At 34.0% G+C, this 13,871-nt stretch overlaps 4 protein-coding genes across 5 annotated transcripts; 3 read left to right on the top strand and 1 right to left on the bottom strand.

The window, feature by feature from the left end:
• The first annotated feature begins 233 nt into the window (after window positions 1-233).
• LOC126871568 (dimethyladenosine transferase 2, mitochondrial) lies at window positions 234-1,776 on the top strand. The gene is made up of 3 exons (XM_050630507.1): window positions 234-1,009; window positions 1,132-1,430; window positions 1,521-1,776. Exons 1-3 carry the CDS (start codon window positions 248-250, stop codon window positions 1,717-1,719), a joined length of 1,260 nt encoding a protein of 419 aa, XP_050486464.1. The 5' UTR covers window positions 234-247; the 3' UTR covers window positions 1,720-1,776.
• Window positions 1,777-2,145: 369 nt separating this feature from the next.
• LOC126871580 (uncharacterized) lies at window positions 2,146-2,988 on the top strand. The gene is made up of 2 exons (XM_050630547.1): window positions 2,146-2,288; window positions 2,374-2,988. The coding sequence occupies exons 1-2, from the start codon at window positions 2,175-2,177 to the stop codon at window positions 2,827-2,829; spliced, it is 570 nt and encodes a 189-aa protein (XP_050486504.1). The 5' UTR covers window positions 2,146-2,174; the 3' UTR covers window positions 2,830-2,988.
• LOC126871578 (transmembrane protein 179) lies at window positions 2,913-4,606 on the bottom strand. Of its 2 annotated transcripts, XM_050630545.1 has the most exons (3): window positions 4,461-4,606; window positions 4,232-4,374; window positions 2,913-4,126 (listed from the first exon to the last, which is right to left on the bottom strand). In XM_050630545.1, exons 2-3 carry the CDS (start codon window positions 4,339-4,341, stop codon window positions 3,571-3,573), a joined length of 666 nt encoding a protein of 221 aa, XP_050486502.1. In that variant the 5' UTR covers window positions 4,342-4,374; window positions 4,461-4,606; the 3' UTR covers window positions 2,913-3,570. The 2 variants fall into 2 exon arrangements, with proteins under 2 accessions (XP_050486502.1, XP_050486501.1); XM_050630544.1 differs by lacking the exon at window positions 4,461-4,606 and having other exon boundaries at window positions 4,232-4,454.
• A 488-nt stretch (window positions 4,607-5,094) lies between these two features.
• LOC126871555 (autophagy-related protein 2 homolog B) lies at window positions 5,095-13,854 on the top strand. Its single transcript, XM_050630476.1, has 19 exons — window positions 5,095-5,758; window positions 5,924-6,236; window positions 6,312-6,625; window positions 6,698-6,877; window positions 6,980-7,204; window positions 7,283-7,755; window positions 7,825-8,133; window positions 8,197-8,314; window positions 8,397-8,497; window positions 8,576-9,088; window positions 9,160-9,438; window positions 9,513-10,038; window positions 10,144-10,331; window positions 10,404-10,906; window positions 10,986-11,466; window positions 11,541-12,302; window positions 12,405-12,679; window positions 12,765-13,066; window positions 13,130-13,854. The coding sequence occupies exons 1-19, from the start codon at window positions 5,585-5,587 to the stop codon at window positions 13,367-13,369; spliced, it is 6,276 nt and encodes a 2,091-aa protein (XP_050486433.1). The 5' UTR covers window positions 5,095-5,584; the 3' UTR covers window positions 13,370-13,854.
• Window positions 13,855-13,871: the final 17 nt, after the last annotated feature.

Genomic DNA, 13,871 nt, shown 5'->3' with positions numbered 1-13,871 from the left:
ATCGTTCAATCTACTCTTTATGTATATATACAGATCCCAGTATTAACAGATGTTCAATTATAGCAAGAGAAAGAGAAAAATGACATTTCATAACTAGACTTTCAAAATAACAATTAGAAAACGCGATAAAGTGAGATTTCTTTTATACTTTCTGTTTGGTTTCTATATCAAACTGTGATATATGGGCCTAACCTCAAAAACGTCCTTCGCAATATAACAGTTATTACTGTCCAAAGGAATAAAAACAATGTTATATCATAAATTAATAACATTATCGATTTCATGTATAGTACAAGTTAGGAAATTGCATAATGATGTCACTCATTCTTTGACAAGAAAGTGTTTAAGTCTTATGCAATTACCACAGTACAAAGACAACTCAAACTATTTACATACAAAAAATGATAAGATTAATGGAGTTTCTGCACCACTTTCCAAATATTTAAATAATATGAATCCAACATTTAAGGAGAAAGTTATAAAAAATTGTTTGTCATGGAATGTAAATATGGTCGATCCATATTTAATAAATGATAATGTAAGCAATAAGTTTAGTACATTGATTAAAGATGATTTATTAGAAAATATGTGTTATGTGATTGAATTAAATCCTGGCTATGGTTTATTAACAAGAAGGTTGTTAGAAGCTGGTGTACCATTTATGCATTTGTATGAAAGTCATGATGCATTTTATCGGGAACTACAAAGTTTAGAAGCAATCTTTCCTAATCGAGTTAAAATAACACAAGCGAATCTTCTTAAGATGCCCAAAATGTTAAATTTAAATAGGTCACTTAGTGCATCTAATAGCCCTAATATGGACTTATGTGAACTGTATAATAATGTACCAAAAAGAAAATGGGAAGATAAAAGTTGTATGCAAATAATTGGAACAGTAACTAAACCTTTATTTATAAGACACTTAATAATAAGTGTAATATTTGAAACAGGCTTCATGATGCATGGAAGAACAATTTTTTATCTTGCAGTATCACCATCTATATGGAATGTCAGTACTATTAGTTTAGACTTTTTTCTATATACATGTCAAAACATTTTGTAACACTTTTATTCAAATGAAGCTTAAAAAACGTTTAGATTGCTATAATTGTTAATTTGTCGTCTTTTTAGAGATACACGTGCTGCAAAAAAGGAAATTTAACTCCACAAATTATGTTTAAAATACTATTTAATTCTACAATGTTTGGAACATTAGATAGAAAAGGGTTTCTACCATGGCAACGAATCAGAAAATTAAAGACTAGTAAGTTTGGACCTGAGGATGATAGTGAAGTATTATTTGTTGTTAAATTAGAACCAAACTCAAATCTTTTATCATTATTTGGTGGAAGGGAACACCTGATATATTTTTGGCATTTTGTTCGACAGTATTTATATAAGCCATCATCGACGATAATACCAACACTGGAGTGAGTATAACTGTATAGAAGTAACATTTATTCAGAATGTTTTTAAAATGTATTAATATGTAAATATTTTTATTAATACAAATGTTTTAGGAGAGTAATACCAGGTTTTGGTGAAAGATTAGTAAAAAAAAATTATAATATATTTACTCAGTTTAGGGAATTGAATATCGATCAAATCATTGATCTTTATACGGAGTTTAAATCTTGTCCAGAATTTAATGGAAGTTCCTTTTTACCAAGTGGAGATGATATTAGAAGAATATATGATCCATATATGGAAGCAGAATGAAGTTAATCAGTTATGAATGTGATGAAGCACTTAATAAACATAAAATACAGAAAAATATGATGTTTTGAGTTAATAACTTTTATATTCAAAGTTCATACATTTTATCTGTATTAGAAAAAGAACATAGAATTGTACACTGAAAAGTAGTGGGAGTGAAGCTTGAATTACCAGTAAATGCTTAATGTTGATTGGTCATTGATTTTAACTTTCTTATTGTATTTAACTATACTTGCCCTTGAATTCTCCACTCACTCCAGGGTTATTTCAGATCATTCATGGGTATGGTGTACTACAAAGTATCAGCATCTTTTTATTACCTTTTTTTTATAATTGAGATTTACTTGATCACGTCTATGTTAGCATTAAACAAAAGGTCTAAATAATTTACGACTTTCAAGAAGGCCAAATACTTCTTCCAATTTTATATGAAGATCTTATTATATTGTACATAGAGAATGAAGTGGATAGTTTTTGGTATCACATTAGTAATACGCAATTATATAATATCCTGTCAGGATATTGTATTTCCAAATAATGAAGAGATATCTCACGTGAGCGGCAATGCGGCGGTAATTATAATTAAGGGGCATAAGGAAGGAGACAACTAATCATATGATATAACGACGTCAGACAATGTTTTTCTTTTTGTTTTAGATAACAGAACGTATTCCAGTGGCTGCACCAAATATATGTCCCAAAGGCATGCTTCTTTATCCTGGAGCTGGAAGTAAAAGTACATGGGTATGCGATTGTAGACCTAGATTTCTATATTTTCCATTGAATGATAGTTGTCATGAAGCATATAGACAAGGACCTTGTGCACCACAGAATTATGTTGTACTTCCTAAGGATGAAGTTATACCAAAGTGTGTGAAAAATCCTTGCCTGGAAGACGGCTTAGTACAATATAATAATACATGTTATCCTCTAAGAACTACAGGTGGTCCTTGTGCCCCTAATGGAGTAATAGGAGTGAATGAAACTACATTTGACTTAGAATGTATGTCAACAGATATTGCACCATTCATAATTATTGATCCACCTTTAAGAAAGTGTCCCGTGGGAAGCCGTAGGAATGTACTTGGAATATGTAGAGTAATTTTAACCTAATATGTTTCTATTTAACAAATTTCTGTTTTTTTAATAACCTGGTATTTATTTGTTTGGCCTCTTTCATATAATAAATATCAATATATTATTATAATTCTGATATATTACGAGAATATATATAACATTTATATTTACAAAATATAGTTCTTATTACATTTATGTATGCTTATTTATAACATGGAACTCTTAATTTACATACATACGTTCATGGAATATAATTGTGTATATCTATACTTACAAATATCACCAATTGTATATTACAATGTTCTTTATGTAATATATTTCTCAATAATATATTTTAATGCAATTTATATGATTTTTACATACTGTATATACAATTGGGCAGAAATATAATACACAATAAAAAAACTAAAATACTATCAGTTAAATTAAAGATACTGAACCTAAATCCTAATTTATAGCATAAATTGCAATTTTATACAGTCTTGATATGTATAAACACAAAGATATAGCTAATAAATTATATCTTTTAAGTAAAAGCCATATTCATTTCAACATTATAACTTCTTACTTCTGTAAATACAGTTTTTCAACTCCTTAATAGATTAAATAAATCATCTTGGATCACATTAAATGTTTATGATTATACTGATTACAACAAAGTGTGCGTTTGGAAAACTGATTTCATAGGGTATAAATATTTCTCTGAAAAGTAAGAATAATAGAACAAAAAAATACTACCATTTTAAGAATTTTCATCAAAATCAACAATCAAAATTTTTAAGTTGATTCTTGTATTTCGTTACTTCTGGCAGCTTCTATCAATCTTTGTCTTTCTCTATACATTGAAACCTTCATATTTTCTAATTGATGATATCGTAATAATTTTAGTACTGCGAATACTGACAGGCCAACCCAAATAGATAAACTGGTCCATGTACCAAATTGGACTGCAGCTAATTCAATATGAAAACCAGTTGTGTCTATACCATCAGCTTTGTCAATGTCATTTCCAGCTGCCAATTCGCAAGATGGAAATCTTTTGGTCATACATTGACACCAAGTCATAAATCCAAGCGTAATAATAATTGCGGCGATTAAAGTGATTGTTGTAAGGAATATTGAACTGACAACATCTATGAATGCAGATAGGAACGAACTGTCCTCTCCACGGTACATAAGCAGGGAAAGCCGATAAATTTGAACCGCAGATGTTAACAACAACATCAAACCAACAAATATCGTATAATTACAGTACGCTTGTGAGGCCCAATTTACTACAAACTGACCATCTGATTCTTGCCAAGTTCCTGTTGAGAACAACAGACAATGTCCTCTGTAAACAAATGTTAATCAGTGCATAACATATCTATTTCCATGTATATACATTCTAATAATATTTGTTATATCGAGACTCGGTTTTATTTAGAATGACAACTACCTAAATTCGTCTTCATGCAAACTCATTGGTATGATGATACAAAGTGATAAAACAAGAGCTACGACATATCCAGATATTTGACTAAGAAGTAAGATATTGGTTAGTGCCATCTTTCAAATGACAAAAGAAAATTTCTTTGTTATCTGTAGGAACAGAAAATATAATCCTTGATTAATTTTTAGCAAATTATCAGACAATCCGAATGACAGATCAACCAATGTCCACATACCTGAACTTATTAGTAAACTATATACAGAAATTACTATGAACATAGACACATTCAGGCTAGTAAACATTTTAAAAATATCTTGCATCGATTACATTGACTTTTAAAAAACCATGATTAAACGATTAACTTTTAAACGATATTTAAGAAGAGCGAATTGTTTGTCGAAAAACAATTGTTTTGTTTGAAACATGAAAAATACATAACAAATAATTTAAATTGTTAAAGACAAGAATAAAGATATAATTGCTTCATACTTCGATTCGGTTTAAAGAGCAATTTGCATGTGCATTTAAGAAAGAAACACAATAAAAGGAATACATCATACATCATAATTTATCATACGATCATTTCTTCCAAAAAATCGTATTCTTTCATACATATGCATTCAAACACCTATATAGTAATATTATAATAAAAATGATTTTCACCAATATCTTATACGTTTTAAAATTAACGATGAATAAAAGAATTTTCCCTTAAATATCTTTCAAAAAGTAACATTCAGAAAAGCATAGGATATAATTATTTAATTTCATTCCTTAACTTTTTGTATTATTTCATTCGTTATAGAAAAAGAGAAATGAAGATGCTCGCGTTCATCAAAAAAAAAAAAAAAAAAAAAATAAAGAACAAAAAGGTTGCAAAAAAACTATAAAAATAGTTGAACATGATAAAGTTTTTACATAAAATCTAGGAAGAAAAATATAAAACGAAAAATCCATCGATACAGGAAAGGGGAGGGAACATTGGAAAACAGAGGTAACGGTCCATCCCTCTCCATAGTCAGCTGATTTCAGTCAATGAGACACCAGTGTTTCATTTCATAGCGTTTGTCCGATAGTCAGAATTCTATGTATGCGGGCGTGCATGTGTGTATGCGTGTGTAGTTGCATCCAAAGGAAAATATTACGCAGCTAGAACCCCGTTATATCCGAATCACCGTATTATGTTAAGGATCATTGCACCAAAGTGGACACGTGTTGGAAAGATGGAATTCACGTGGATAAATTGCTATTCCTACACTGTGCCCGAATAACAGGCCTAATAACGAGACGCATGACGAGAGTTACTTTCGAAAATTCCATGTCTTTCATAGATTAGATTGTTAAACGTGGGTAGAAAATATGTCTTGGTTGGGATGCATTCCTTGGTCTCAAGGGATCAAGAAACGAGCTTGCAGGTATCTCTTACAACGATATCTGGGTCAATTTTTGGAGGAAAAATTGACATTGGATCAGCTCACTGTAGATCTGTACAATGGAACTGGTCGTGTAACCAATGTCAGCCTTGATGTACAGGTACTGTCATTTTCTTTGTTTTATGTTTCTTTGTTAACCCTCAGCTAAAAATAAAGATAGGGCAATTACTTTAGGCCATGCGTGAATTTATTTGTTTGCCTGTAATGACATTCAAAAGTGAGTAAAAAGATGTATAAATATGCATGTGAATTTTTTTTGTAACAGGCCCTTAACGAAATGGGAGAGCAACAACAACTTCCATTAGAATTTGTTGATGGTTTTATATCAGAAATGTCTGTTAGCATACCATGGTCAGCTTTGCTTAGTGAAGCTAGTTATGTAGAAGTTACCAGTTTAAGATTAACCGTTCAGCCTAGACAGAGGGCAAAAACTGGAACTTCGATGTTTGAGTCTATGTGGAGCTCTATGACATCCAGCATGCAACTTGCACAAGAGTGTTTACAGGAAGATGCAAAGAATGCTGGAAATTCACAGCCATTAGAAGGAGTTGAACTGTTTGCACAAACAATAGATTCAAGTAAGGATTTGCAAATGTTTCAGAAAAGTGGTGATGAGATGTTGTTAAGATATATATAATATTTATGTATTTCAGTTTTATGTAGAGTGAAAGTAAGATTTATAGATACTGTAATACGTTTGGAACATGTGCCACTAGATTCTTCAACAGGGGTTGCAATAGAAATGTGTATAAAAAATCTTGAATATTCGGATGAAGCAGGCTTAGATCCAAGCAGTACTTCATTAGACCCTAGTCAATCAACAAAAGGATATGTTGTGTCAGCATTCACAACAAAAAGGTTCTATTTAGAAGGTGTGACGTTCCACACAGATGAATTTCCATCTCGAGCGAGAACTTTCTCTAGAAGCATTATAACAACAAGCAGAGGTTCTACACCAGATTCTAAAGTAACATCTTTTACTAGATCTAGCAAGAAAAATATGTGGCTGGACATTTTTTGAGGAAGTTTTTCTTTACAGAATTCAGACGGTCATTTTTTCTCTGCACAAGTATCTCCTACTCAAAATATGCAAACTCCTCCAGAAGCAAATATTATTAATAATTTAAGCGAATCAAATCCTATAATGTTTGCTAAGTTAGCAGGCAGACAGGAAATAAGATTAAAATTAAAGCAAGGGGAGGGTGTTTCAGGACCAAAGGTAAAACCTAATTATTAATTTGGTTTATTCAATATAAAAAAGAATAATAGCTTCAAATTATAATGTGTTTGGTATGAAATGAAAGAGAATTAATTACTTCAGGTAGAATTAGAAGTGACATTGGGATCCTTTACTTCATTTTTAAGTCCACGGCAAGTGCATGTGTTATTGGAATTAGGGCATGGACTTGCTTCTCCAGATTTAGAAGATGTTAGTAATGTTGCGCCAAGGGCGTGTACGGAAAAGCCTATGGCTGATAGTGACTTTAATCGCATCGAACGAGAACTTATTCATCAAATACATCCAACTCAAGGATTACGTTCTATGGTATACTATAAAAGTTGTAATAGTGCAATTTCAAAAAATTGGAAAGAATATATTATGTTTAAAAAAATTTTCTAACAGGATTTAAGGCATGCACAAGGATGGTCGACGGCATCTTTAGATGAGTCAGATAATAAAGACGAGTTTTTACCGATGCGGTTACCTGGTTCAACATCAATGAATGATTCGATCACAAGCAATAATATTAGCATGGACGGGAGTATATTATCTAGTAGTATTAGTTTAAAAAATTCAGCAACAAATTTACCAAAGCAACAGAAACACAGGCATAGTGTGGATAATAGTCCATCTGCAGAAACATCTCATTTTCACGTAAGGGTATCTTCCATAGCTGTAATCCTATTACACGAAGACATACTAACCACGTGCGTGGAAGGAGGTGGTTTAACGTGTTCCAGTATACGTCAGATGAAAAATTCGGCGGACGAATTTTTCAAACAATTAGGAATGTTCAGAGCTGGAGGATATGGAAACAAAGACTTTGATAAGGCATCAAAAGTACTCTTAGATGCTTGCCATTTAAGTCATATTAGGTATCTAAAATTAGTATATGACAAATGAAATATGAAACCTTGAATCAAGTCCTTTATTGCTTATTATAGATTACTTGCTGCGCCGTTAGTAATTGAAGGGAGGGAAAAAAATGTTTCATGGTTCTCTGTAGTATCTGGGACACTAACTTTAGCGAGCTTAGAAATTGTAGAATGTTTAATTGATTCAAATAATTCTGGAGCAAACGTGACTCCACCAACTGAATTTGTTGAACTGCTTACATTTCCAAAGGAGGATTCAACGAATTTTGGCTTCACTAATAAAACAGACTTGAAAATGAAATTTAAATATGTAGAGCATATTGAAAATACAGGATATACTCAACTATTGAAATGTGCAGATCCACATACAACAATTGAGTAAGTATATATATGTTTGAAACATGTCAGTTTGACTTAATTTCATCACATTTTTCCTTTTAGTATCGAATTGGAACCGTGCAAAAGTGAAGTGGATGTAACTATTGTAGATAGGATATGTGCCCTACTTAATCCGCAACCTATTTGCGTTTGTAATACTGTATCTAGTAATAAGAATACTGTAAGTTACCAGTTTGTATTATTACTGTATTAATTTACTAAACTGTGCAGTTTCCATTATTTTCTTGCTATATAATTTTTAGAATCAACAAACTTTATTTTATCAAGCCATAGAAAGTCCCACTTTGTCAGACTTTGCTGCTATGATAAAAGTATCTTCGTCGCAATGTACAATAAAATTAAGGTAATTTACATACACGTACATAGAAACAAAGATCCATCGAAATTATAAAACATTTCATATACAATAATTTAAAAATAGGTTTCCAATACCAGATTTGAGACCTTTGCACGATATGAATCGAGCACCATGGTGGAAGAGATCGGTGAGAACAGATTATATGATTTTGAAAATGACAGATGCACAAATTCATGCTCGCCCGCATTCAATTTTCTCGAAGAATTGTCCGCATTCTGTGAAAAAACATTTCGAAATTCAATTCCGAAAGTTACTGCTTTCGTATGCAGAAACGGAGACAGACGTTCCATTAAATATAGGCAAAGTTACAACTCATGAAAAAAATAATGCATCGTGTCAACAAGTTAACGAAGGATTTGATTGGGCTAGAATAGTTATTACAATCTATCCGCAACGTTTAAGCGATCAGCTGGAAGATAGCTCTGAAGGAGAGCCAGATTCTAGTTTCGACGAAACTCTAGAAAATACGCCTAAACATCAGCCATCTCCGTTCAGTTCAAAGCGTGTTATTCATGAATCTGACACCCCTCATTCGAAACCCCCTGCACAAGGCGACAAGAATGATTCAGAACAAAGGTTTGCATGATAGTATTTTTTAATTTACGAAAGCATGACGCGACATATATCTAACTCTATGAATTCAACAGAGAGGGCGAAGAATTAATCATACCAGGAAGTCGAGAAGAGATGTTAGAGTTTATGGACGAAGGCATCCGTAGTTCCAGAATACAATTAGAAATTAACTTCCCGTGTGTTTCCGTCCAAATACCATCGAAACATCTGTATGAATTGCTATACAATAGATTCAATACTGATCTTTTTTTATGGAAACCATCGGCGCCAAGACCGAAGTATGGCACGCACATGGAAAATCACATAGGTCTCGATTTGGCATCTACCTTGCTGCAAGAATCTGTTTATCCCAGGTAAACAACATTGAAAACAGATAATATAATTTTTATATATTCGATTAAAAAGATGTATAATTTTCCGTCTTAAGATTTAGCACGTGTAAAAGCAGGATTCAGTATGATTCCGATTCGGACTCGGAGGAAGAGGGTATATTTTATTCTGCAGCCGACAAACATTATAGGCAGCATCAAAACAACGTGTCGAGGAATGGTCAGAGCAATCTAGCACTAATTTTGAATATAGATCAAGGCCTTCTCTGTATGTATACTCCTGTTCGTGACTCAATGCGCAACGTCATCCCTGGGCAACAAGGCGAATTAATAATTCGATTAGAAGATGCGACGATATTTTCGGTAACCGCGTACAAAGGAAATTCAAATCTGAGTTACGTTTGCGCCATGATAAGGGGGATGTCTTTGGATCATTGTGGATTAATGACGACTCCTTTGCAACCACCGTCACTGAGACCTATTAATAGCGACATTCCGCAACATTGTCAAAACACTATATATAAAAGCGGGCTAAACGAGAACGTAATGGGAACAAACAATAATGATGATATGGTGATGCTCGCTATTAGGATACAAGCTGCTCATCAAACTCACCGTATTAAAGTTCGTTTCTTTTTTTTCTTCTTTTTTTTCTTTTTTCTTTTAAACTCCGAATAAAATTATCATTTTCATTAATCGATTGAATAATCATAAGTTGTTTTGAAATAGACTTTCAGAGTAGCGGTAGGCATTGCAAATGCTACATTAAGGCATAGAATGTGCAACACTGGCACATCATGGTTTACGCAGTTAACAGATTGTTTGGACGTAGCCGATCATCCTGTTGCTGGATATTCTCCACCAGGAATATTAACAGAATTACACGTGCATCTTTGGAATTGCATGGTCGATTACAGGTTCTTATTTTCATTGACTTAAGCAATATTCACTAAGCACAATAATGTAACAGGGAATTTACATGATTTCAGACCAATTCATCTGCCATTAAGGTCAATGGTAACTCTTGATAATTTTAGTGTTTCCAGCAATATTGCTGCGCATACAAACACTTCAACGCTACGTTTTATAGCAGAAGATATTGCCTTGTTAATATCTAACAAATTAGGGAAAGGTGTGGATCTTCGTCGGGATTATGTGTGCGTAATGGACGTAGGATTGTTTGAATTGTCGCTGAGATTAAACGACAAAATGTGCGGTGGTGCACCTAGAGTGGATTTAAGGGCAAGCAATAACATGTTGCATGTTCGGACTTGCTCAGATTCTGCACGTGCTCTTATTCAATTGTTAACTTATTTTGCCAATGATGGAGATCTTTTGCCGAACATGGAAACCGCCGAAAGTAGTATTACCGTACCAAGTTCTGGCGACGAAGAAAGTCTTCTAGGGAATGAGTGTATTAACACTCTTAGTAAGAGTCAAGTTGAACGTGTTAACAGTTTGATGAAAGAGGCAATGGAAGAAACAGTAAAAGGTAATATCAAGTGGTATAAGAGGAAACATCCTCATCTATTCATCCACATATCTATTATTTCGTTCGAATTATGTTACAGGAATACCTTCGAATACAGACGGTAATACGTTAGTGAATGAAAATCAGGTGGAAGTGTTTTTCTTTCCCGATGAGTCTCGTCCTGCTTCACAGACAGTACCTGAAATGTATAAAAGTTCCGAGAAATATACCAAAACAGAATGTAATATAGAAGCTGAGGATCCAAACGAAGATTTTTGTATATTAGGAGAAGAAGCGGGTACAGGAATTATGCCCAGACATGGTGTTCCAGAAGTTCGTTGGCTTTGTCAAGAATCTTTAAGGATAATAGATAATCACTTCGCGGTTCCACTCGGTAAAACTGATCTACTTAAGGCGCCAAGACATTTCCCAGCTCCAATTTTAAGGTATACCCTTTGTGAAATGACTCTGATCTGGCACATGTATGGAGGAAAAGATTTTGAAGTTCTACAATCGACAGCCAAGAAACAAGTCAGTATAAATGACATTATGGTTCGTCCTAACACGGCGCCTCAGGATAAGTATGCATCCTAGTCATTAAATATTGACGTGACCGATTCATATGCATTGTACAATATATCATTTACTCTTATAGAACTAGGCCACCATGGTGGGACGGCGTAGCTTTCAATAAGTCTAATTCGAACGAAGTACATTTTGGAAGTGCGCCAAATTCACCACGTGGAAAATGTAGAGAAACAACCGATTGGCAAGTAATGGGAGGTCCTGGCCGCCGTCATGATATTTTAATGGAACTTCAGTTGAATAAAGTGCGCTTTCAACACGAAGTTTATCCGGAAAACACGACAGAAGCAGCAAGACAAATATTATTGGTAAACGAGATAGAAATCAGAGACAGATTGGCGTCCTCGCACATCAACAAGTTCTTGTATCAATATAGTAGTGAAGCAAAACCGAGACAGTCTCACGCGAACATGTTTGTCATGAAAGCGGTGCATGTTAGACCGGACCCAAGATTAAGTGCTCAAGAATGTTGTTTAAAACTCAGTCTACTGCCGTTGCGATTAAATATCGACCAGGATAGCCTATTGTTCTTGATAGAATTTTTCAACGAATTGGGTAACGGTTCGAAGCAAGCTCAAGGAAATTCTAGTGCACCTAACAATTCGCAATCCGCCCCAGTGTCCAAGCAAGGGACACCGACGCATCACCCACCGGTTATGAGTGTGAACGATTCCGCGCCTAATGCACCAACGCCAACGAATACATCACAAAACGATAGCATAGATCCGAACTTGTTGATACTCTTGGAAGATGAATTGATGATCAAAGAAAACAATGTGAAGGCGAAACCGACGTATGAAGTTTACGAAGATTGTCAACCAATATATTTTAGGTAATATTAATAAAATTATAATTAATATTCGAATAATAGTTATAGGCTAATGTCCCTTTTTGATATATAATATTGAAACTTGATTTATTTGATTCATGTTAGGAGTGTGATATTTTCCCCTGAAGTCCTTGTTCGATTAGATTATCATGGAAAGCGTGTAGACCTCACTCATGGGCCGTTAGCAGGGCTTCTAATGGGCCTGGCGCAGTTGAATTGCTCCGAATTAAGACTGAAAAGATTAACACATCGGCATGGACTTCTGGGATTCGATAAATTAGTAACGTTTTTACTTTCCGAATGGTTGCGAGATATAAAGAAGAATCAACTTCCAAGTTTACTTGGCGGTGTCGGTCCCATGCACTCGTTAGTACAATTGTGTAAGTATATGTTTGTCGTATTGTAAATAAAATTCAGAATAAATAATGTAATATATATTTAAGCACGATAATATGCTTGTTGTAGTTCAAGGAATAAGGGATTTGTTCTGGTTGCCTATCGAACAATACCAGAAAGATGGTAGGCTATTTAGAGGACTACAACGAGGTGCAAACAGTTTCACGACGTCTACCGCAATGGCGGCGTTGGAATTGACTTCTAGGTTGATACACGCTATACAAAGTACAGCCGAGACAGCTTATGATATGGTGAGTCCTGGTCCAAGCGTGAGGCGTAAACACAAGGGACAGAAAGGACGCCGGAAAAGATATAGTCAGCCATTGGATATTCGAGAAGGGATGGCTAATGCGTATATGCTAGTAAAAGAGGTAAATTATTGGAATGATAAAATACTGGAGTATAAGATCGCTAATTTTATTTTTTAATTTCAGGGCTTAGGGGAAACGGCAAATCAATTAGTTCGTGTAGCTAGCGAAGAACACGAACAAAAAGGAGTCTCTGGTGCTGTAGGAGGTGTGTTACGACAAATACCACCGACTGTTGTGAAGCCAATTATTTTAGCTACAGAAGCGACGAGCAACGTTTTAGGTGGTATGCAATCGCAATTAGTGCCGGATGCCAGACGGGAGGCAGCTCAAAAGTGGCGGCAAGATTCAAATGATGCGAATTGAAGTTGCTCCTCGGAGCGATGGTATAATCCGATGTTTCGATCGACTTTCGTGTGACACATGAGAATCCATGACGTGAATGAATGAATAATGTTATAGGAGAAAAATGCGGTTGAAGTTCTTTTATCGAGATAAGAGGTATACGAAAGATGATGAGTAGTAAATTGGCTCGATGGTACATATGGCATTACCAAATCTTTTTGGACCTAAATCGCATAAATTTTGAAGAACGCAAAGTCCTTTTTAAAATGATATAACACATTTATAACTAATTGTATGTTTCAGTTTTATTGGTCTTGTTACATATTACAAAAAGATCGATCCAATTTGTTATATTTATAGTTTATAAATAAAATATATATACCATCGTGAGCATCGTTTTCATAGCTTGTATGTATTTTTGTTCTAATAATGCGTATGTTTTATACCAATGATATGTATGTGAAAAATTTCATTAATAAAATTATGACGCTTATTATTGCACGCCACTTTTTGCGCGAAATGT

Source organism: Bombus huntii, chromosome 12 (genome assembly GCF_024542735.1).
Source record: "Bombus huntii isolate Logan2020A chromosome 12, iyBomHunt1.1, whole genome shotgun sequence".
NCBI classification, from domain to species: domain Eukaryota; kingdom Metazoa; phylum Arthropoda; class Insecta; order Hymenoptera; family Apidae; genus Bombus; species Bombus huntii.
Note: the sequence above shows the minus strand (reverse complement) of the source record. Positions and strands in the feature narration are given on the sequence as shown.

Bases quoted from the DNA above. Each gene is read 5' to 3' on its own strand.
- LOC126871578 (XM_050630545.1), bottom strand. From the start codon at position 4,341: ATGGCACTAACCAATATCTTACTTCTTAGTCAAATATCTGGATATGTC. The intron at 4,127-4,231 runs GTAGTTGTCATT...ATTTGTTTACAG, and splicing joins TTGCATGAAGACGAATTTAG to AGGACATTGTCTGTTGTTCT.
- LOC126871555 (XM_050630476.1), top strand. From the start codon at position 5,585: ATGTCTTGGTTGGGATGCATTCCTTGGTCTCAAGGGATCAAGAAACGA. The intron at 5,759-5,923 runs GTACTGTCATTT...TTTTTGTAACAG, and splicing joins ATGTCAGCCTTGATGTACAG to GCCCTTAACGAAATGGGAGA. The intron at 9,089-9,159 runs GTTTGCATGATA...TGAATTCAACAG, and splicing joins AAGAATGATTCAGAACAAAG to AGAGGGCGAAGAATTAATCA.
- LOC126871580 (XM_050630547.1), top strand. From the start codon at position 2,175: ATGAAGTGGATAGTTTTTGGTATCACATTAGTAATACGCAATTATATA. The intron at 2,289-2,373 runs GTAATTATAATT...TTTTTGTTTTAG, and splicing joins ACGTGAGCGGCAATGCGGCG to ATAACAGAACGTATTCCAGT.
- LOC126871568 (XM_050630507.1), top strand. From the start codon at position 248: ATGTTATATCATAAATTAATAACATTATCGATTTCATGTATAGTACAA. The intron at 1,010-1,131 runs GTCAGTACTATT...TCGTCTTTTTAG, and splicing joins TATCACCATCTATATGGAAT to AGATACACGTGCTGCAAAAA. The intron at 1,431-1,520 runs GTGAGTATAACT...CAAATGTTTTAG, and splicing joins ACGATAATACCAACACTGGA to GAGAGTAATACCAGGTTTTG.